The following is a 22028-nucleotide window of genomic DNA, read 5'->3' on the forward strand; positions in this document are numbered from 1 at the left end:
TATTCCTCGTTCTGAGGTCTACTCTGTCTGATATCAGTATGACCACTCCAGCCTTCTTTTGATTGGTGCTTTGACAATCATTTTCAATTATATCTTATTATATATTCCTTTTTTGTAGTATCCTACACTTTTCTTTGTGATGGAAATACCTTTGGGGGTTTCCCTGAGGATACGTTATTTTTACTTTTTGTTTTTCATGATTATTAACATTATTTTGAGAGAAAGAGAGTGCATGCATGCACAAGTTGGGGAGTGGCAGAGAAAGAGAGGGAGAGACAATCCCAGGCAGGCTCCCTGCCCAGCACAGAGCCCGACACAGGGCTTGATCCTCATGACCTGAGCTGAAATCAAGAGTCAGACAGTCAACTGAGCCAGCCATCCAGGTACCCCCATATTTTCACTCTTAAAAACAGACTTTATTAAGGCATTATTTAGATACCATAAAATTCAACAATTGTAGGTATAAAAATATGATGACTTAGGAGGAATGTATACAGCTGTGTACTCACCACCACAATCAAGATATAAGACATTTTCGTCAGCTCAGAATGTTCCCTTGTGTCCCTCATGTCAGTCTCCTCCCTCTAGTTTTTCTTTTTCTAGAATTTTAAAAAAATGTTTATTTTGAGGGAGAGAGAGAGAGCATGTACGCATACATTTGGGGGAAGGGCAGTGAGAGAGGGAGAGAGAGAATCCCAAGCAGGCTTGCAGGGCACCAGCCCATGGACCAGGAGACCATGACCTGAGCCGCAATCAAGAGTTGGACACTTAACCAACGGAGCCACCCAGGCGCCCCTCCTTTTCTAGACTTACAAAAATCCTGTTGTTTGTAGTATTTTGCGCCTGGCTTCTCTGAGCAGAGCGCTTTTAAGATTCATCCATGCTGCATGCAACAGCAGTTCTCTTTTTATTGCTGAGTAGTGTCCCATCGTACATTTGGACTAGTTCCGATTTGGGGCTGTCGTGAAGAAAGCTTCTGTGAGCACCTGCACACAAGTCCCCGCATGGAGAAGAACTATCGGGTCATATGTAAGTTGGTTTCACGGCTGTAAGAAGCTGCCGAACTGTTTTCCAAAGTGGTGGTACCATTTTTGCGTTCCCATCAGCAGCGTCCAAGAGTTCCGGCTGCTCCACATCCTCAACACTCGGTATTCACTATTACGAGTAAAACTATCTGTACGTTTTTAACTTTTTGAAAATTGTCTTCTATTCTCTGATTTCCTCCGGAAAGCCTTCTCTTTTATGCCGCTGTTTTATCTCAAGTATCTGGTGAGCTTTGGTTGTCCATATTGAGGAATGAAGTGCTAGGGGGGTTTGATTGCAGTGGCTGGTATGCGTCCCCCACCCTGCACCTGTTCTCAGTTCTGTTATGGCTTTTGACATTTTATACATCTTCACTGTCATTTCAGTGGGAACTCGAGGAAGAAAAAGGGGAAATGCGTTAAGTTCGGTCCACCGGCTTGAAATGAAAGCTGCTTTTCTTTTAACGACGATGCAGTGTTTGCCATTGGAGTCACGGTGTGTGGCAAAGAGTGGGTGCTTAAGCATTTGTGAAATTCAACAAATTAGGAGGATTTGTCGTATAAATATGTCAGAACTTAAATCAACCTCATATTGCTCCACATTCAGATTGTTTCCAGTTTTCTGCTCATTGATAACTCTGCTATTACATATAGAGTTAGAGGGAGATGAGAAACAGAGTTGGCAGAGGAGAGAATGAGATACAAAAAGACGACAATGATAGAGATGAGGACGGAAAATGGAGATGGAGGTGACGTGGAAGAGATGCAAATGATGGTGATAATGGAAGTTAAACTGTGGGCAAGGAAAAGGGCGTTGTGGCTTCAACTCCATCTTGGTCTCTTTCCTCCATAACCCAGGGTCCAGGAGCCAGTGCAGCATGGTGGGTAAGGCGCAGCGGGCTTAGTTCAAGTTCTGGCTCAATTACTCACCGCCTGTGTGACCTGGACAAGACATTTAACCTAAGCCTCAGCTTATTCATGTGTAAAATGGGCCTAAGGGTGCCGTCTTCCTCATGGAGTGGGCGTGAAGACGAAAGGAGAGAAGTTTGTAAAGCACCTTGGACCAAGGATGGCACAGAATAAGTACTCAATGGATGTTAGCTGCTGCTGATGGTGAGGCTGTGCAGGCGTGGACGGGAGGCTGTGGTGAAGCAACGCTGGGAGCTGCATGCAAGGGGTGATGCTCAAGGGGTGCCTCAAAGGGACATGTGAAATCTTTACACTTTTTTTTTTTATATTCTATTTCCTACCCTGATTCCTCAGCAACTCCCACCCATACCATCTCTGACTGCTTCCAGCATCCACTTACAGGTACCCACGACCGTGGACACACAACTCTTCAGAGCTTCCCTTAAGACTTCCTTGGGGCCTTCTCATCAGAGCACAAGACGCTTCCGGGACCAGAGCCAGCGCCAGTCTTAAATCTGCCCCAGAAGCCCAGCCCAGCACCATCAGGCACAGGACCATGGAGGGCAGGAAGGGACATCCCTAAAGGACAGGTGTAGCAGCAGAAACTGTGCTTTACCCCTCCCGAGGTAGAAATCTGCACAACCCCCCACACCCACCCCATGACAAATCCCCCTGCCCCCAGAACAACTTCTAGGAGACTCCTCGCTTCTGCATTCTTGAGGCAAGGGATGCCCTGACGCCACCCAGTGGCCATAGACGGGATTGCATCAGTTGAAGAGTGAAGCACTCTGCTTCCCCCCAGTGGCCCTGGATGGGATCCCAAGACTAAGGCAGGAAGACCACTACCGCCCATTGGCCATTATGGGGTTAGCAACTGCTGGGCCTGGGGGCAATAGGCGGAACAGCACCAAGTGGAAGGGGTCAGGAGCCAAGGGGAAGCTGGAAAAGACAAGGAAACACATTCTCCCCTAGAGCCTCCAGAAGAAACATAGCCCTGCCCACATCTTGATTTTAGCCCAGGGAGATCCATCTTAGATTTCTGGCCTCCACTGGTTGGGAGCCCAAACTTGCAGCACCCCCAAGATAGACAAAAGCTTATCTCAGAGATCTGTGGGTGTGACTTGCCTAATTGAGTGAACCCCAGTAAGAGTCATAGAAGACCCACAAACTTAATTATTTTGCCAAAAACGCTACCAGCTGTGGCTGAAAGGGGCAGACAGTACAAAATGAAAACAGGCCCGAGAACCCCCAAACTCATTTCTGCTTCCCAGGTAACACATTCCCATCTTCTTAACGTCAAAGTGCCTCAAAACTGAATGAACGGAAAATTGCCTGAGGAACTCCTCAGGCAAGAGGAGAAAATGTCATCAGTGCTCTGAGAAAGCTCACGGAAATATCCTCTGGCATAGCGCGAAAGCCTCCAAAGGATAGAATATTTAGGAATCTCCTCCCGCAATAGTGCTAATGGAACTCTAGTAACATTATTCAGGGATTCTGCCCCTGAAATTACTGAAGAAGTAATTTTTTTATACTCTTGATATGATGATAGATTTTTACACTCTTGAGAGTTCCAGGGCACCAACCTGTGGCTGCCCTGTTCACACCGAGGGGCCCTCCTTTCCTTTACTCTTCCCAGACTTTCGGTACTGCTCAAGAGGACCATAAAGGTGGCTGGGATTAGGCCCTGAGCTGAATGAAGGCCGCGCTATCACAAGCCCCCAGGACTCAGTATTCCAAGAACGCCGAACCACGGAGAAAAAACGACCACAAACCAAGCGTCCAGCGCCTGCGCTAGAACCACTGCTCCCAAGATCCTTCGCGGCCAAGTCGCTTCCCACTTCAGGTCCCAGGCGTGGAATTCCGGTGAACCTGAAAGGAACGTGGACCAAGCATGATGGAAGAGAGATTCCGGGAGCAGGAACAGGCGGAGCCTCTCTGGGAAATATGGTTCACAAGGGTGTGCGGGTCACAAACCGGGCACCCAGAGCAAAAGATGTTTCGGTGAGGAGCTGGGCCCGGAGACTTCTGGGAAGTGGAGTCCGTTGGGGCGGGGAGGTCCGTACGCATGGCCGGAAGTGACGCTATTCGAACGCGTCCTCTTAGGCGCGCGAGCTGGGCCTGGCGCTTGGCAATCCCTGCGGCTAGGGTTTCTGAGTTCACACTGGTACCCGGTAGCGTTCTCGGGTAGCCGGCGGCGGCTTTTTCCACGCAGCATTCTGCTTGAGACCGAGTCGGTGGTTGCGCCACGGGCTCCCCATTCGCGAGGCCTGGCTGCCGCTGGGGAGACACATCCGACTGGACAGGCCTGACCAGAGTTCCCAGGGCCAGACCCGGCGTCTGACAGCAGAAGCCGGAGGCAGAGCAGGCCTGCAGAGCGCGGCTGGGGCTCAGAGAACTGCTGGGAGGCGGTGGCGCGAGGTGGCATCCAAATGCTGGAGGAAGGAGGTAAGAAGGAGGGTGTGGAGGGAGCGGTTTGCAGGAGATCCGGCTTCTTGTTCCAACTTGCCCACTAATACTATCGCTGTGTGACCGGGACCAGAACTCCGGTTTCCTTCCGACAAGTGGTTGGGGACGATCCTTTTTTGAGTAAAGAATCCTAGGATCAAGAAAGTTGGAGGCCCTCATGCCTGAATAAGCCCTGAGTATCCTACTTACCCCGACCTGCTTGATGCACCATTGGCTTATGAAAGTCGAGATAAATGGGCCATGGGAAGGAAAATGGGACAACCCAGGATTTCCTATTGTTTCTCGTCTCCCAGCCGTTCTTCAAACAGCCAGAAATTCTCAGAACAGAAGCCTATTGGCTCCACATGAGATTGAGGGCCGGTTCAACTCAGTGGGTCCGTGAAGTCGAGGAGCATACTGGAGATTTGGAATCAGAAGGCTAGCGTTCCTGTTTAAGCTCTGGGGTACTGGTTTGATCTTTTACCCTGCGTTTCTTCGTGGAGGGAAGCGTAAAATAACGTTAACTACCTCGTTTACTTCTAAAAAGCATCAAATAAAATAACGTTTTTAAAAGCATGTTGAACAATTTATACAACAGAACAAACGTGTGTGCAAACTTAACCACCGAGGCCTATGCCATCCTCTCTTAGATCAGGGGGTCCCTGTACTGGTCTGTAATTTCTCAAGTGCATATCTAGCATTTTGTGTTGTCTTCCCCCAGAGACCTGGGAACAGCAAGTAGGATGGTTATCATCCTCCTGGTACTACGAAAGAGGACATTAAGGTACAATGGAGTTAGGTACAATTCAATAACATAAGGTCTGTACTAAGACCAATATTCAGACTTACGTACTTCTTTTTTAAAGTCTACAGTAAAGTGACTTTGAGTTCACCAGGTTGTGCGGCCATCACCACTGTTTAATTCCAGAACATTTTTATCACCCCTAAAAGAAGCCCATACCCATTAGCCATCGCTCCTTATTCCCTCTTCCCCCAATCTCTATGGATTTTTACTTTCTGTTCCTCTGGATTTGCCTCTTCTGGACATTTCATAAAAATAGAGTCATACAGGGGCGCCTGGGTGGCTCAGTCTTAAGTGTCTGGCTCTTGGTTCCGGCTCAGGTTCGTGAGATGTGGCCCCACGTCAGGCTCTGCACTGACAGCGTGGACCCTCTCTCTCTCTACCCCTCCCCTGCTTGCTGTCTCTCAAAATAAACTTTAAAAAGACAAAAAAATAAAATCATACAATATATATGTCTGGCTTCTTTCACTTAGAATAATGTTTCAAGGGTCATCTGTGTTGTGACATGAATGAATGTACTTCATTCCTTTTTATGGCTGAGTGATATCATTATATTGATATACCACATTTTGTTCCTCAGTATCGGCTATTATGAATAATGTTGCCGTGACAACATGTGCACAAGTTTTTGTGTGAATGTGTGCATCTAGGAGAGGAACTGCTGGGTCATACGGGAACTCCGTTTAACTTTCCGAGGAACTGTCAAACTGTTTTCCACAGTGGCTGCACCATTGCACAGTCCCAGTAGCAATGTATGGAAGTTCTAGTTTCTCCACATCCTCATCAACACTTGTTTTCCATCTTTTTTATTGTAGCCATCTTAGTGGGTGTGAAATATCTCATGATTGTTTGATACGCATTTCTTAAATGACTAGCGATGTTGAGTATCTTTTCATGTACTTATTGGCCATTTGTATATCTCACTTAAAGCAATATCTAGTCATATCCTTTGCCCACTTTTTAATTGGGCTATTTGTCTTTTTATTGTTGAGGTGGAAGAATTCTTTAAATATTCTGGATACTAGACCCTTAGAAGATAGATGTTTTGCAGATATTTTCTGCCATTCTGTAGTTATCTTTTTTATCTTTCTTGATAGTGCCTTTCGAAGCACAAATTTTTAATTTCAGTGAAATTCAGTTTATTTTTTCTTCTGTTGCTTGTGCTTTTGGTGTCTTATCTATGAAACCATTGCCCAACCAGAGGTACTAAAGATTTATCTAAAAAAAATTTTTTTAACATTTATTATTGAGAGACAGAGCATGAGCAGGGGAGGGGCAGAGAGGAGGGAGACACAGAATCTGAAGCAGGCTCAAGGCTCTGAGCTGTCAGCACAGTACTAAAGATTTATAGTTAAGTTTTCTTCTAGGAGTTTTCACTTTTTACACTTATGTCTTTGATCCATTTTGAGTTCATTTTTGTATGTGGTGTGAGTTACAAGTTTGTATGTCGATATCCAATTGTTTCAGCACCATTTTTTTTTTAAGTTTGTTTATTTTTCAGAGAGACTGAGACCGTGTGAGGAGGAGAGTAGCAGAGAGTGAGGGAGAGAAAGAAAGAATCCCAAGCAGGCTCCACACTGTCAGCACAGAGCCCGATGCAGGGCTTGAACTTACAAAACCATGAGATCATGACCTGAGCCGAAACCAAGAGTCAGACCCTTAACTGACTGAGCCACCGGGGCACCTCCCCAGCACCATCTTTTTGAAGATTAATCTTTCCCCATTTCATTTCTTGGCACTCTTTTTGAAAATCAGTTGTCCACAAATACATGGATCTATTTCTGGATTCTCAGTTCTTCTCCACTGATCTATATTTCTTTTCTTTTTTTTTTAACATTTACTTATTTTTGGGAGATAGAAACAGAGCATGAGCGCGGAAGGGGCAGAGAAAGAGGGAGACACAGAATCCGAAGCAGGCTCCAGGCTCTGAGCTGTCCGCACAGAGCCCGACGCAGGACCCGAACTCGCGGACCGCGAGACCATGACCCGAGCTGAAGTCCGATGCCCAACCGACTGAGCCACCCAAGACACCGCCTCCATTAATCTATATTTCTATCCTCATACTAGAACCACACTATTTAGTTACTTTTGCTTTATAGAAGGTTTTGATAGTGTGAATGTGAGTTCTCCAACTTTGTTTTTTCTAGATTGTTTGGCTCTTCTGGGTCATTTGCATTTCTAGACGAATTTTAGGGTCAGCTTAATCAATTTCCATTAAAAAGTCCCCTGGGATTTTGCATAATTCTGTAGATGAATTGGGTGAGTATTGCCATCCCAACACTGTTGTCTTCCACTCCATGAATCCATGGGATATCTTTCCATTTATTTCGACCTTCTGTAATTTCAACAGTGTTTGGTAGCTTTTAGTGTGCATGTTTTGCATTTCCATTGTTAAATTTATTCCTAAGTGTTTTATTCTTTTAATGCTCTTGCAAAGGGAATTGTTTTTTTTAATTTCACTTTTGGATTATACATTACTAGTGTACAGAAATACAGTTGGAGAAATGTCTGTTTAAATTCTTTGCCCATTTTTAATTGGGTTGTCTTTTAATTGTATATCCATCTTGGATCTTGCAATCTTGCTGACCTGGTTTAGCTGTCATAGGTGTTTTGTTTTGTTTTGGTTTTGTGGGTTCCTTAGGATTTTCTTTTTTTTTTTTTTTTTTCTAAATAGCAGGGCTACTTTATTTTTTATTTATTTATTTTTTAGTTAGGCTGCACACCCAATGTGGAGCTTGAACTCACAACCTTGAGATCTAGAATCACATGCTCTATTGACTGAAAACAGCTAGGCACCCTTCCTTAGCATTTTCTGTATACAAAATCGTGTCAACAAATACTGATAATTACTTCTTCCTTTCCAACCTGGATGCCTTTCTCCCCCCGCCACAACCCTTCCTAATTTCCCTGGCTAGAACCTCCAGTATAATACTGAATAGAAGTGGTGAGAGCAGATATCTTCGTCTTGATCTGAGAGGAATGTTTCAGTCTTTTACCATTAAGTATGATGTAAATCTGGGTTTTCTGTGGTTGCCTTTTATCAAATTGAAGTCCTTCTCTGCTCTTCCGGGTTTGTTGAATGTGTGTTATCAGGAAAGGGTGTCAGATTTTGTGTAATGGCCTTTTTTGGTGTTTATTGTGATGATCCATGTGGGTCTTTCGCTTTTTATTAACGTGGCATGTTATGTTGATGGATTTTCGCATGTTGCACCAATCTTGCATTTCTGGGATGACTCCCACTTGGTCATTACCTCTTTTGATTTGGTAAATGTCTGAAATCTGCAGAGCACTTTCTCCCAGCAAACTGAGCAGTAGGTGATATTTGTAAACCGTGTGCTTACATGCTAAGCATTGTGCCATCTGCTTTGTCTGCACTTTTCTTTCATTTTCACAACATCTTTACAAAGGATCATCATCCAAGGGGCACCTGGGTGGCTCAGTCGGTTAAGCGTCCGACTTCGGCTCAGGTCATGAGCTCACTGTTCCCGAGTTCGAGCCCCGCGTCAGGCTGTGTGCAGACAGCTCAGAGCCTGGAGCCTGTTTCAGATTCTCTGTCTCCCTCTCTCTCTCTCTGCCCCTCTCCTACTCACACTCTATCTCTCTCTCAAAAATAAACATTAAAAACATAAAATAAAAACAACGAACAAAGGATCATCACCCCCATTTACAGATGAGAAAAATGAGACGTAGAAAGGTTATGTGACTGGCAAGCTGCTGGTAAGTGGTGGACCTACGCTACTTGAGTCTCTTACTCCCTGCATCTGAGTGAATTGATGGGGTTTCTGAAGTAGGAAGGGCAATGGAAAATTTACATTCCCCTGCAAGTCTGCACATTCAGTCCGAGTGCCCTCGACCCTGCAGTGTCCTTTGAGCCCCCTTCGTCAGAGTGAGAATGTGAGACTCTCTAGCTTGGTGAGCTGTAACTTTTAAACCTTACTGGTTTCTTTCCCTTCCTGCAGAGCCGCCTTCTCCAGACCCTGTCCTTCCCCATGAGGAAACCACAGGAGATGAAGGAATGGCAGCTGGTCTCACAGTTGGGACCCACGTGAGTTTGAAATTTGCTCTTAGAGGCAGCCTTTTTTTCCTTTTTAAAATATTAAGAGGTTTGGCGTACCTGGGTGGCTCGGTCGGTTAAGCGTCCGACTTCAGCTCAGGTCATGATCTCGTGGTTTGTGGGTTCGAGCCCCGCGTCGGGCTCTGTGCTGACAGCTTGGAGCCTGGAGCCTGCTTCGGATTCTGTGTCTCATTCTCTCTGCCCCTCCCCTACTTGTGCCCTCTCTCTCTGTCTCTCAAAAATAAATACATGTAAATAAAAAAATAATAATAATAAATATTAAGAGGTTTTTGTTTCTGTTTGTTAATTACAAAAAGAATACATGTTTATTGTAGAAAACCTGAAAAGCACAGAAAACACACTCAAAAACTCACCGTTATTCCCACAGAGAATTAAAACACTTAACATTTTCATTTGTGTCCTTTCAGGCATATTCTTCCTTTCCTTTTCTTTTTTTAAGATTTTAGTTTTAAAGTTTTGTGTTTGTGTGTATGTGTTTTGTTTTTTTGTTTTGTTGTTTTGTTTGTTTCTTTTTTTGAAACAGTAAGATTGGGCAGGGGAGAGGCAGAGAGAGAAGGAGAGAGAGAATCCAAATCTCACGAATCGTGAGATCCTGACCTAGGTCAAGATCAAAGTTGGTTGCTTAACCAACTGAGCCACCCAGATGCCCCAGGATTTTATTTTTAAGTAAGCTCTATACCCACCATGGGGCTTGAACTCACAACACCGAGATCAAAAGTCGCTTGTTCTACCGGCTAAGCCAGCTAGATGCCCCCATAAGTCTCCCTTTTCTACTTTCCCAAAATGGGTTTGTAACTTTCTTTTTATTTCCAGTTCACAGAATTGGATCAATATTTCTCTCATTTCATTAAGAGCATTCTACAGAATCATTCCTAGTGTATTCCATTGCATAGTTCTACCAGGGTAGGAACTGCCTTCTCTTTTTACTTGACTAGACTAGGTAATGGTCTGTTTCTTTTCCTTAGAAAGTCTGCTCTTGGATTTTCTTATCAGTTCTCTTAATAACAGATTTTTCTTTCTTAGTTTTTTGCTTTCGCTTTTGTCAGATTTATTTTAAAAATCGATCTTTTAACCTCTTACGTCAAATTTCTAATTTGTTTTCTTCCTTTCTTGTTTATAGTGAAAACGCTTGGCTGTGGGTCCTATTTTCTTAGATATTCTCGAATTGTCACTTTGGTTTCTCTGTCTGCCTATTCAGCTGGTCTCTGCTCTATGGAGACAGAGTGTGTGTCTTTTGTCAACCCAGAACACCCAGGTATAGAGTAATTGCAGAATGGAGGGTTTAATGGCTCTATTAGCTCAACCTTATTAAATTGCTCAGTTCTTCCATCGCTCTGTTTTGTTGTTTATTTTGTATTAACCCTGCTAATGACTGAGTTCTTTTAACATCTCATAGCTGTAGTATTTTGAATTTGTTTTTGTACTTCCTACAGTTTTTTTCTTTATGAATTTCTTATTGTTATTTCTAGTTCATGAGAGTTACATCTTTATGGTGGATTTTATTCTCTTGACCATTATAAAATGACCCAAATGTTTTAAATATTTCATAGTTTTAAAAAAATGACCCTCTTTGTCCTGTGTGTGTACTTCATTTCTCAGTATGAAGGATGGGGTTGGGAGAACAGGTAAAATTAGAGGTCAAAAGATGTATTATACTTTGGAAAATGATGCTGGCCTCAAATAAGGCAGTGACAGGGCCACAGAGAGAAATGTGCAAGCTCTAGTGATTGTGGGGGGGAAATGAAGGTGCAGTGATTTGTTGCAGGAAAGGGGACGATGACACAGGTTTCTGGCGTGGCCAACGAGGTAGACGGAAGTGCATTACTTGTGCTGAAAACAGACACGAGGACTTCCTCACCTCCGTGCCTTTGCTCATTGTGCCTCACCACCTTCTCTTTCTCCATCTGATGAACTCCCTCCTTCAAGGCCCTCTCAGCAATCACCTCCTCTCTGTGGTTTTCCTGTGCTCTCCACCCAGGATTCCTTCTCTGTTATCCTGGCACCTGGTCTGTCCATGTGTCTAACATGCTACTACAGGTAGTCACACACACATCTGGCTTTCCTTTTGTACTGTGTGATGTCCAAGTTCATAAGGATGTTTATCACGCATTCTGAAGAATTGACCTTTCACAGTTCTTTCTGATTTCTCATAGCATAAATGTATACATTCTATTTTTGTTTTATCTATATTTGCTCTTTCAGTTCCCAAGCACCTGTTAGTTTCTGCCCAGTTAATTCTTAGTTTCTGCCCAGTTATATTCTTTTATATAGATACAGATGGAGGTTCAAAAATGGCTTGAGAGCAAAGGAAGGAGCCTGGGTTGGTGTGTTTATGGTGGTTTTGAAGGTCTAAGTACCCAATTCCGGCGACATTCTCCAAATGAATGAACTGCTCATTGGCTGTCCTACCCTGTAGGACAGTGAAATATTGTTTCTCCAGTATTCCCAATACATTTCCAACAGATTAAGGTCATTCTGTGACCATGATGAATCAAGACAGAAACAAGGCCACTCCGTAGTCACCTCCGAACTGAGACAAGAAAAAAGAAGAATATCGTCCAAACAACAAAACTGACCAAACACCCCCTATCCTAGCTAATATGAGTAACCACTGCTACTTTCCCAGTTGTAGTTTTGGCCTCGCTGCATTCTTCCTTTCTTCTAGGTGTGTTCCTAGTGGTCTTTGGCTGGATGGTGTTGACAAGTTTTTAAGAGGGTCCACCGATGGACCCATATGGTAACTGCAATATGGAATGCATTTTGCTCTAACAAGCAAAGTCTTTTCTTTTTTTCATTGGAAGACCTGTAAACGAGACTACAAGTCATGAAATATCACTATTTACAAATAGAACTGCACAAAAGAGAAACTAGACAAAAAGAAAGAGAAAAGGTTGTTGATCTCATAACTCCTAAGGCAAGACAGCTTGGTAAAAGGGTAGAGGGATGGATATATATGTATCTGCATCTGGATAGGTGTATGTATATACAGTACACAACAGATCGATGATGTTAGGTGGTGGATGCTCACGGTAGAAATCTTTCAACGTTGCTGTACGTTCGAAAAGAAATTTAAGAAGAAAAGAAAAATGCTGCAAAGGAAAACCTCACAAAGCTATGTGTCTTTCTCGTTCTTGGCTTTTTCCAAGGAAATGAGGCTTGAGCCAGCTTTCCCGCGACAGGCGCGTTTCGGCGCGTTTCCGTTTCAAGGCAAAAGAGAGAGGGCTGGCGCTGAAACCAGGAAATGGCGCATGTGTGTGGGCGGGACATGCAAATTAAAGTGTCTGTTTCTCTCACGAGCTATAGGAGCAAACAATAAAAAGCTTGAAAGCCTTCCCTCCCTCCCCAAAAAATAGCTACAGATGTATATGCACTCTGTGTATAAAGTCTGTCAGAGTTGTAGACATGCAAAGAGACTGTATTTGATTTATTTTTGTGTGTCAGTATCCTGTATAGTGTGAGGCACGTAGGAAGTGATCAATCAGTGTTTTTCTTAAACTACTCAGAGCTGCCTCATATCCTAAGGCCACTGGGCAAGCCGGAATGTGCTTGTTTGGGGCGCCTGGGTGGCTCAGTCAGTTGAGCGTCCTACTTTGGCTCAGGTCATGATCTTGCGGTTTATGAGTTTGAGGCCCGCGTCCGGCTCTGTGCTGACAGCTCAGAGCCTGGAGCCTGTTTCAGATTCTGTGTCTCTCTGCCCCTCCCCTGCTCACAGATTCTGTGTCTCCCTCTCTCTTCCCTGTCTCCTGCTCGAGCTCTCTCTGTCTCTTAAAAAATAAATAAACGTTAAAGGAATGTGCTTGTTGTTTCAGGGATCCATGCCCTTCAGCAGTGTGACTGTAGCTTTTACCCAGGATGGGTGGAGGCGCTTGATCCCTGCTCCTAAGGACAGGTTCAAGGAGGGGATACCAGAAAACACCAGGAACTTGGTCCTGCTGGGTAAGGAAACCATTTGAAATTTAGAATCTACCCAGTTCTGAAAATCTGGGGCACTTTCAGTATTGAGTGGCACTTTCCAATTTGCTGACACATAGGACGGCTAGTGTTCATTCCTCCTGGTTCCCTCGTGTAAAATCTCTGCATTCCAGGTTGGGAAATAGGCTGTTTCATTTTGTTTCCCCTGAGACCACACCTCCCTGTTTTCTTATTTCCCAGGAGGGGCGGGGTGACCTCAGGCCAGTTCCTCCACATTCAGTAAGTTCTTGTCTTTTTTAATAACTTGCTTTGGGGACTTCACTTCACTCCTTGACTTGACCCCTCCTTGGCACTGTGTCTGTCTTAATTACTGCTGCATCCCCCAGTGCCTGGCACCAAGTAAGTGCTCAATAAATACCTACTGAGTGAGTGAAATAAGCCACCTGACTAGTGTGTTTCCACTCCCTTGAGTTCTGGTGGCTATTTATACTTAATCTACATCTCTAAAGCCCATTTTCCCCCTTGAAAAGGACTTCCAGTGTCCCAGCCTGGCATGAACTCTCAGTTGGAACAAAGGGAAGAAGGCCCGTGGATGCTGGAGGGAGGAGGCCTGAGGAGCACCTGCATCGGTGAGTGAGCACACACAAAAGTCCATGTGTCTGGGGCGCAAAAGCCCTTTTGAAGTCCACATTAGTGCCTTTGATTTGATTATTTTAATCACCCCATGAGGTAGATATTATCCCCATTATACAGATGAAGAAATTAAAGCTGCTAGAGACAAATTATCAGAGCCTCACAGCTAGAAAGTGGTGTGGCTGGGGTTTGAAGCAAGGCCCGTCTGATCGCAAAGCCCACTATTCCACACCTCCTCCTCACGAAGTTCCCCTGGGCTGGGAGATGTTTGTGACCGCAGGTGGTGCTGCTGCTGGCCTCTAGGGGAATGAAGTCATTGCTGGCCTAGCATGTTCTCTGCCCACCTCACTAAGGCTCTTTACCCAAAGCTTCCACCCGTGATACTTACTGCTTATCTTCTCTCTGGCCCTTAATTGGATGCCTCCCTCTCCCTGCTTCCCTCCCCACCTTCTCCCTGTCTACATGACCGTGCTATAATTTCCCAGATACTGAGAACCTCAGGAAAAACAAAAGGGAAGCCATATCTTCCTTGTTTATCTTTTACTTCTCATCCAAAGCTACTCACTCCACCCCTACCTTCATGCTTCAGCCCTCACTGTTACCCCAGGCACCACTCAAACTTGCTGAGATCTTTCATTTACAGGGAGCCTCAGCGGTCCTGTCCCTTCCCTCACTCAAGTCCCTCTGCTGCCCAGCATCATACCTGTTAGGCGGAGCCTTTTATCCTGGGCTGTACGCCCTGTGTAGAACTTCAGAAATTGAACGTGTTCGTAGTTAGGGCAGGCAATAGCTGCATTTTTCTGGAAGAAGGTTTCATCACAGCCTCAGGGAGTTTCAAGATTCTAGAAAGGTCAAATCACCATGTTATTAGAAATAGAACTTAAGGGGCGCCTAGGTGGCTCAGTCGGCTAAGTGTCTGACCTCAGCTCAGGTCATGATCTCACGGTCCATGGGTTCAAGCCCCATGTTGGGCTCTGTGCTGACAGCTCAGAGCCTGGAGCCTGCTTCTGATTCTGTGTCTCCTCTCTGCCCCTCCCCCACTCGCTCTCGTGCTCACTCTCTCTCAAAAATAAATAAACATTAAAAAAAAAAGAAAGAAAGGAATAGAACTTAGGAAACGGTGTTAGCACCAAGGGCCCATGCTCTGAGGTATCACAGTACTAGTGTAGAAGCAGGAAAGACAAGCAGGTCCTGGCTTGCTACTTAATAATTACATGGATTCAGAGTAAACTACTAATTATGTGGTCGCTTGTTTGTCTGTCTAAAAGATGTGGATAACAAAATCTTATTTCACAAACTGATATATGTGAAGAAAGAAGTTCACAACTATGGAGTGCTGTATTAGCTGTATGATCGTGAAACAGTTTGAGAAAAGTTGAAATCTGGCTATTAGAGTGACTAATACCCTGCTTCCATAGTGTGGCACGTCTGCTCTGAGAGTCGCAGAGCATCCTGGGCATTGCTCTCCTCCATGGGCTGGTTTTAGAGCCCTCGTGATCCCATCCTACCCCTCCCACGGGGGCAGACCCGGGTCTTTAAAGTATCTTTTGCCTCACTGCTTGCTCTGGGGACTTCTGTTGTGGATGTTGACATTTCCCCAGGCACAACCGGTCAGTTTGCCTCATTCTCATTGAATTTGTTATTTATTCAGTCAACAAATATGCATTAAACATTTGGTAAATGCCTGGAATGGTTTTAGCTACTGAAAGTACAACAGAGAACGAAGATACAGTCTCTGCACACCTCCTAGTGAGACATGAGTAAACCAAGTGACTGATCTAATATCGGGTGGTGATGAGCCCTGTGAAGGAGACAAAAGCAGGATAAGGGAATAGCGACTGGGGTACGAAGGTGAGAATGGGAATACAGATGGAAGGGGGGATAGGGTGCTATTGTAGGTTAGATGACTAGGAAAGACCACTTTGAGGAGGTGACATTAGAGCAGAGGTCTGAAGGAAGAGAATGAGCCAGCCATTTGAGTGTCTGGGGGAGGAACATCCTGGGACATAGCATGTATTGAAGCTCTGAGTTGGGGCCGAGCTTGACTTATATTAGGGTCAGAAGACCCTGGGACTCAGTAAACGGGGAGAGTGGTAGGCGGGGGACAGCTAGGGCTTTGGAGGCTATGGTATGGCATTCAGATCTTATTGACATAAGCCATTAAGGGTTTTGAGCAGGGAGGGGACAGTACTTGATTTGTGTTTGTGTTGTACATGGAGAATAGACTTCCAGGGTTCAGGAGCAGGAGCAGGGAGATCAGTTAGGAGTCTATTGTAGACATTCCAGAGTGAGAGGATGGCGGCTGGTAGGAAGGATTCAGGACATATGTGGGTGTTAAAGCCAATAGGACTTGCTAGTAAATTGGATGTGAGGGGTAGGAGCATTAAGGATGACCCTGGCCTGAGCAGAGCGGGTGAACAGGAAGACCAACAAAGACACTGGCTTGAAAGGGAAAATCAGTTGTTCTGTTTTGGGGCACATTGTTCGGACAGCCTTAGTCTCATACAGGAGCCAGCACCCTGCAGAGAGGTGGACTGAGGTAGGACAAGCCATGAACATCACGTGGTCTTCTGCACTGTTCCTGTCTCCCACCGCTGCTTTTCTTGGCACTTTTCCTCCTCTCCACCTTTTCTCAGATAGATGGTCGGGTTTTAAGAGCTGTCAGAGCCACATATGATCAAATACTGGTTTACATGGAGATGCCCTCAACCCGAAATGGGGGCTGCTGTGCTCTTGGTAGATTGGGCGTTAATACGCTCGTGCACCCTGGAGGGAAACCATTTAAGGAGTTTACAAAGAAGACATCTTTGTAAACTCACTCATACAACATTTAACTGTCCCTCATGTGTTTTAACTCAATCCTCATGGTAATTCTGCAAGAGCTACATTTACAACTAGTGAACCCTAGAAATTAAAAGATTAAATAGTCTGCCCATAGTCACACAGCTAGTGAGAGGCAGAGCTGGGAATTAAACCCCAGCAGTCTGGGTCAGAAGTCTCTATAGAAACTCAAATAGGGGTTCCTGGGGCTCATTCAGCTGAGTGTCTGGCTCTTGATTTTGGCTCTGGTCATGATCTTGTGGTTTCATGGGTTTGAGCCCCACTTCAGGCTCTGTGCTGACAGCACAGAGCCTGATTGGGATTCCCTCTCTCAAATTAAAAAATAAAACAAAAAAATTCAAATAAATGTCACCCAGAACTCACCTTGCTATTCTCTCTTCTGAGAAATAAGGTAGAAACCCAAAGAATCTTCAGGAGAATTGACCCTTGTGAAAAGAAGTTCTGTAGCCCCCCCCTAAAAGTCCACCCTCTTAGGTACAAGCCCTGTGTAGGAGACAGGTGTGTGGGACCCTGTGCTTCAGTTCCCAAATAAACATTACTCACATTTTAAAGTTTTCTCCTAAAATGAAGGAGATCCCAAAAAAGGTTAAGAATCCTTAACTCTTTTAAAAAATATCTACTTTCTCAGGGTGCCTGGGTGGTTCGGTTGGTTAAGCGTCCAACTCTTGGTTTTGGCTTGGATCATGATCTCATGGCTTCATGGGTTTGGGCCCCACGTTGGGCTCTGTGCTGGCAGGGCGGAGCCTGATTGGGATTCTCTCTCTCCCTCCCTAGCTACCCTTCCCCCGCACTCATGCTCTCTCTCTCTCTCTCAAAATAAATTTAAAAAAATTTTTTAGTATCTACTTTCTGATTTATTCTACTTAAAAGAACTCTTTTCAGGGCATCTGAGGGGCTCAGTCAGTTGAGCATTCCACTCTTGATTTTGGGTCAGGTCATGATCCCAGGGTCATGGGATCGAGCCCTGTATCAAGCTCTGCCCTGAGCATGGAGCCTGCTTAAGATTCTCTTTCCCTCTGCTCCCCTCTCCCACTAGCACACTTACTCTCTTTCTAAAAACACAAATAAAAGAACTATTTTCTCGTAAAAATGTTAATTTGAGATTTGGAAAAGGATAGAAAAAAAAGTTCCTCCATCTTCTTCCTATAACAAAAGGCAGTGATAGGTTTTCCTGAAGTTGAATAACCATGTATAATTTACATGGTCTTTTTTTTTTTTCCATTTAACAGTATTTTTATCACTGCATATTCTCTGAAAGGTTTTTATGACTTTTATTAGCATGTTTTTGAAATCTTGCTGATTTGATAGGTGAAAAAAATTCATCATGCTGGCATTGATCAGCTTTTTTTTTTTTAAATTCTTTTCAAGTTTATTTTGGGAGAGAGCGAGCGAGCACAAGTGGGGGAGGAACACAGAGGGAGGGAGAGAGAGAATCCTAAGCAGGCTCTGCACCATCAACACAGAGCCTGATGCAGGGCTCAGACCCATAAACCGTGAGATCATGACCTGAGCCAAAATCAAGTCGGATGCTTAACTGACTGAGCCACCCAGGCACCCCCAATCATCAGCTTTTTAAGGTGAGTTTTTTAAGTTTGGTAAGCAGATTGCCCAAAACCACATCAAGGATTGAGACTAAGACACACAAAGACTGCCCAGTATTTGGCCAAAGCAGAGGAAAGGGTCAGAGATAAGGGAGCCTTGCATCTGAGGGAGGTTACACTTCTATATATCCCTTTGCACTTTAGGAAAAGGAATAAAGCGTGCTCACATAGCTGAAGAGCCATCTTGGTCAGTGTTTACAGTTTAGAACAGAAATGTGAGACGTGTTTTGGTTTAAAGCCGGGGGAGCATCAGACCGGTCTGCCGAAGAGCTCGGGCAAACTCCACCAGCCTTTTGTATTTCGGTAGTACCTTTTCTTCCACCAAAGGGGAAAAATTGCTTTTCTAAATATTTTTCAGACTGGAAGATTATGTCTGAATCACCACCCGAGCAAGACATTTCTGAAAATTCATTCCAAGACGCAAGTATAGAGATGCCCCCTGGGGAGTCAGACCCCAGGAACAGTGAACCGGGGAAGGGCTTCAACCTGAGACCAGTCCTTTCTCCACAACAGAGAGTTCCTACAGAAGTGAGACCCCGCAAATGGGAAGCACATACAAAGAGCCTCAGGAAAAATTCAGATACCACGAAGCCTCACAGAGCGAAACCATATACGTGCAGTGAATGCGGCAAAGCCTTCAGTTACTGCTCCTCCCTGTCTCAGCATCAGAAGAGTCACACTGGGGAGAAACCGTATGAGTGCAACGAATGTGGGAAGGCTTTCGGCCAGAGTTCATCTCTCATTCAGCACCAGAGGATTCACACCGGAGAGAAGCCTTACAAATGCAACGAATGTGGAAGAGCCTTCAGCCAGAACGCCAACCTCACCAAACACCAGCGAACTCACACGGGAGAGAAGCCCTACAGATGCAGCGCGTGCGACAAGGCCTTCAGCGACTGCTCCGCCCTCGTCCAGCATCAGCGAATCCACACAGGAGAAAAGCCCTACGAGTGCAGCGACTGCGGGAAGGCCTTCCGCCACAGCGCGAATCTCACGAACCACCAGAGGACGCACACAGGGGAGAAGCCGTACGAGTGCAGGGAGTGTGGGAAGGCCTTCAGTTACTGCGCCGCCTTCATTCAGCACCAGCGAATCCACACGGGGGAGAAACCCTACAAGTGTGGCGCGTGCGGGAAGGCCTTCAGCCAGAGCGCAAACCTCACAAACCACCAGAGGACTCACACGGGAGAGAAGCCCTACAAGTGCAGCGAGTGTGGGAAGGCCTTCAGCCAAAGTACAAACCTCATAATCCACCAGAAGACCCACACTGGGGAGAAGCCCTATAAATGTAACGAGTGTGGGAAGTTTTTCAGTGAGAGTTCAGCCCTCATTCGACATCACATCATTCACACAGGAGAAAAACCCTATGAGTGCAATGAATGTGGGAAGGCCTTTAACCAGAGCTCCTCCCTAAGTCAGCATCAGAGAATCCACACTGGTGTGAAACCCTATGAATGTGCCGAGTGTGGGAAGGCCTTCAGGTGTAGTTCAGCTTTCATTAGACATCAGAGACTCCATGCTGGGGAATAACCAGAAACAACCAAAAAGTGGGTAGGGACCGGACAGGTAGTTTGAAAACCTCTGGAGACATCGGGCTTTTTGTAGTCTGTAGCTCAGAGCCACATGCAAAAAAAGCACCTTTAATAAATAGTCCCTACTTTACATGTTGTATGTGGAAGGTGTTGAGAGCTCTTCTTTTCAGGAAGCATAAATTACCCAATTCAAATTAGAGATTGACCTTTATTCAGTGAGTGCTTGTATAGAGTGCACTGCAGAAACCTTGGTTCGTAAGAAGTGACCAGTGAGTGAAGGACTTGTTGCCTTCTTAAAGGCCAGGTATTTGGGGAGGATGTTATCTCTGTGTGAATAAGGGCTGTTAAAAAGAACCAACACTGAACAGGAATGAACAGTTTCTCCATAATGGGGCCAAAGTGAGGAAAAAGACTAAAAGCCACTAACTACTATATGCTACAGTCTTACCAGGAGTAAGGAAGATATATCCATGTTCAAGATAGGAAAATCTAGGCAGACAGGCCCAATGCACCTAGTTCTAGTGTTGGCTACTGCTAGGAAGAAAACTGTCCAGAGGGAAAAATGGAGGCTGAAAGTATCAGGATGAAGCTAGTCAAATCCCCCAGCAAGGTACATCCCTTTCTATGGAGACGCAAGAGAACCTGAAGCTCACCATCTTCCCCTGGCTCTTAGGCTGGTGGGTCCTACACTTCCTCCCTTTCTAGAGAACAGTATCCTTTAGGTCAAGATTTTCCTTGTGGGCCTACTTTCTTCCTTGAAAGGTCCTGGGGGGCTTCTTTGACATATCCTCACACCCAATCAGCATGACCTCATCTCTGCATTTATAAACCCCTGAGGTTTGACACTACGCATTGACTTCAGAATCAGCCTCAACAGTCATCACCCAGGGCCTCTAGCTTGTTTCTTGGCAACTTGGCACAGGTCCTCAGTGCTCAGGTAATCCTTTCACTAAAGACAGCTCTCCAACCTGCTTGTACCTGGGGCAATTAAAAAATCCACTAACTTGAAAGGCCCATTGACAAAATTACGGAAAGGCAAAGATGCAATACCGAGGAAATTAAGTTCTTGGGTTAATTATTCATAACCCCCTTTAGGTTAGTCCCAAAAGCCCCTTCAAGCAGCTTGATTGTAGCTTGCCCCAGGACCCAGCTATATCATCCACACCTTAATAAAAAAAGGAGCCAAACTAAGGGAAGAGAGACTCAGGAAAGGCAAAAACATGCCATTAGAAAATGACCTGTAAGGGGGCGCCTGGGTGGCTCAGCTGGTTAAGTGTCCCAACTTTGGCTCAGGTCATGATCTCACAGTTTGTGCGTTGAGCCCCGCGTAGGACTCTGTGCTGACAGCTCGGAGCCTGGAGCCTGCTTTGGATTCTGTGCCCCCCTCCCTCTCTGCCCCTCTCCAGCTTCCACGCTCTCTCAAAATACACTAAAAAAACTTTTTTTTAAAGAAAGAAAACGACCCTTAAGGACATAAAGGTCAGGTTTCTTTGTTTCCCATCAGTGCTTCTGAGCCCTGGCTGTGCACTGGAATGGATAGTGAAGCCTCACATTAAGGGTTATGGGCCCCTAACACACTCAAGAATTAAACTGGTCTGGGATAGATTCCTGACCATTTCACACTGGGGTAGTTTTCTTTTTGGCCAAGAATTTTGTTCTTCTCAAGAGTTCTATGAATACATACAGCCTACAAATAGCACAGAGACTTCCTTTCTAGGGGTCTTCTCTGAGCTAGTCCCATACAGGGCAGCAATCTGACCCACAAGGAGCTTGTTACCCAAGCAATGACTTTTTCCAGAGGTTCTGCCACCGTGACCCCATTAGCCACCATTTGACCACAAAGGGGGTAGGTCCCTCAAGGAAGAGCCTGTATCAAAAGGTCCACTGGTTGTCAACTGATCCTTTATTAAAATAGTTTCCTTTGTAGTTCTTGATCTTAACTCTGTGGGAAAGAAAAAAGAAAAACCTATCATTAGTGGAACAAGAAATTCTTAATAGTCCAAACCCATTACTGACCATTTCTAGAAACTTTGCAGCCTGCACAAATACTACTTTAGCTTTCCTCCAGCTCTCACCCTGAACTAGGCAAGAGAAACAGAAGTCACTTACAGCTGGACATTCCACTGCACCACTATTGATGTCATCTATGATGTCATGAGGGTGGCGGCCATCAACATTGCAGCCCACAGATTGGGCGGTCCCCAGAATCTCTTTAATGGTTCCTGTAATTAAGAAAAGTGGCATTAAGAGGGGCTT

General features: G+C 45.1%; 2 protein-coding genes across 5 annotated transcripts in view; one reads left to right on the top strand and one right to left on the bottom strand.

Annotated features, from left to right (window-relative positions):
- RPL12 (ribosomal protein L12) overlaps positions 1-22028 on the bottom strand; it is a 534927-nt gene that overhangs the window by 509466 nt on the left and 3433 nt on the right. Inside the window, exons 6-7 of one of the 3 annotated variants that reach the window (XM_049638050.1) lie at positions 21882-21994; positions 21658-21714 (exon numbers count right to left, since the gene is read on the bottom strand). The exons of the other annotated variants lie outside the window; for them this stretch is intronic. Of the exons in view, the coding sequence (XP_049494007.1) occupies positions 21709-21714; positions 21882-21994 (119 nt within the window). The 3' untranslated portion in view covers positions 21658-21708. Of the gene's footprint in view, positions 1-21657; positions 21715-21881; positions 21995-22028 lie in introns of those variants that run through there. 3 annotated transcript variants of the gene reach the window in all.
- On the top strand, positions 3827-21982 carry ZNF79 (zinc finger protein 79). 2 transcript variants are annotated; one of them, XM_049637984.1, is made up of 5 exons: positions 3827-4376; positions 9138-9223; positions 13063-13189; positions 13696-13794; positions 18599-21982. In XM_049637984.1, the coding sequence occupies exons 1-5, from the start codon at positions 4361-4363 to the stop codon at positions 19768-19770; spliced, it is 1500 nt and encodes a 499-aa protein (XP_049493941.1). In that variant the 5' UTR covers positions 3827-4360; the 3' UTR covers positions 19771-21982. The 2 variants fall into 2 exon arrangements, with proteins under 2 accessions (XP_049493941.1, XP_049493937.1); XM_049637980.1 differs by lacking the exons at positions 3827-4376; positions 9138-9223 and having other exon boundaries at positions 11518-13189; positions 13406-13794.

Source organism: Panthera uncia, chromosome D4 (genome assembly GCF_023721935.1).
Source record: "Panthera uncia isolate 11264 chromosome D4, Puncia_PCG_1.0, whole genome shotgun sequence".
Lineage (NCBI taxonomy): Eukaryota > Metazoa > Chordata > Mammalia > Carnivora > Felidae > Panthera > Panthera uncia.

Bases quoted from the DNA above. Each gene is read 5' to 3' on its own strand.
- ZNF79 (XM_049637984.1), top strand. The intron at 13,190-13,695 runs GTAAGGAAACCA...CCCCTTGAAAAG, and splicing joins CAGGAACTTGGTCCTGCTGG to GACTTCCAGTGTCCCAGCCT. The intron at 13,795-18,598 runs GTGAGTGAGCAC...AATATTTTTCAG, and splicing joins CCTGAGGAGCACCTGCATCG to ACTGGAAGATTATGTCTGAA.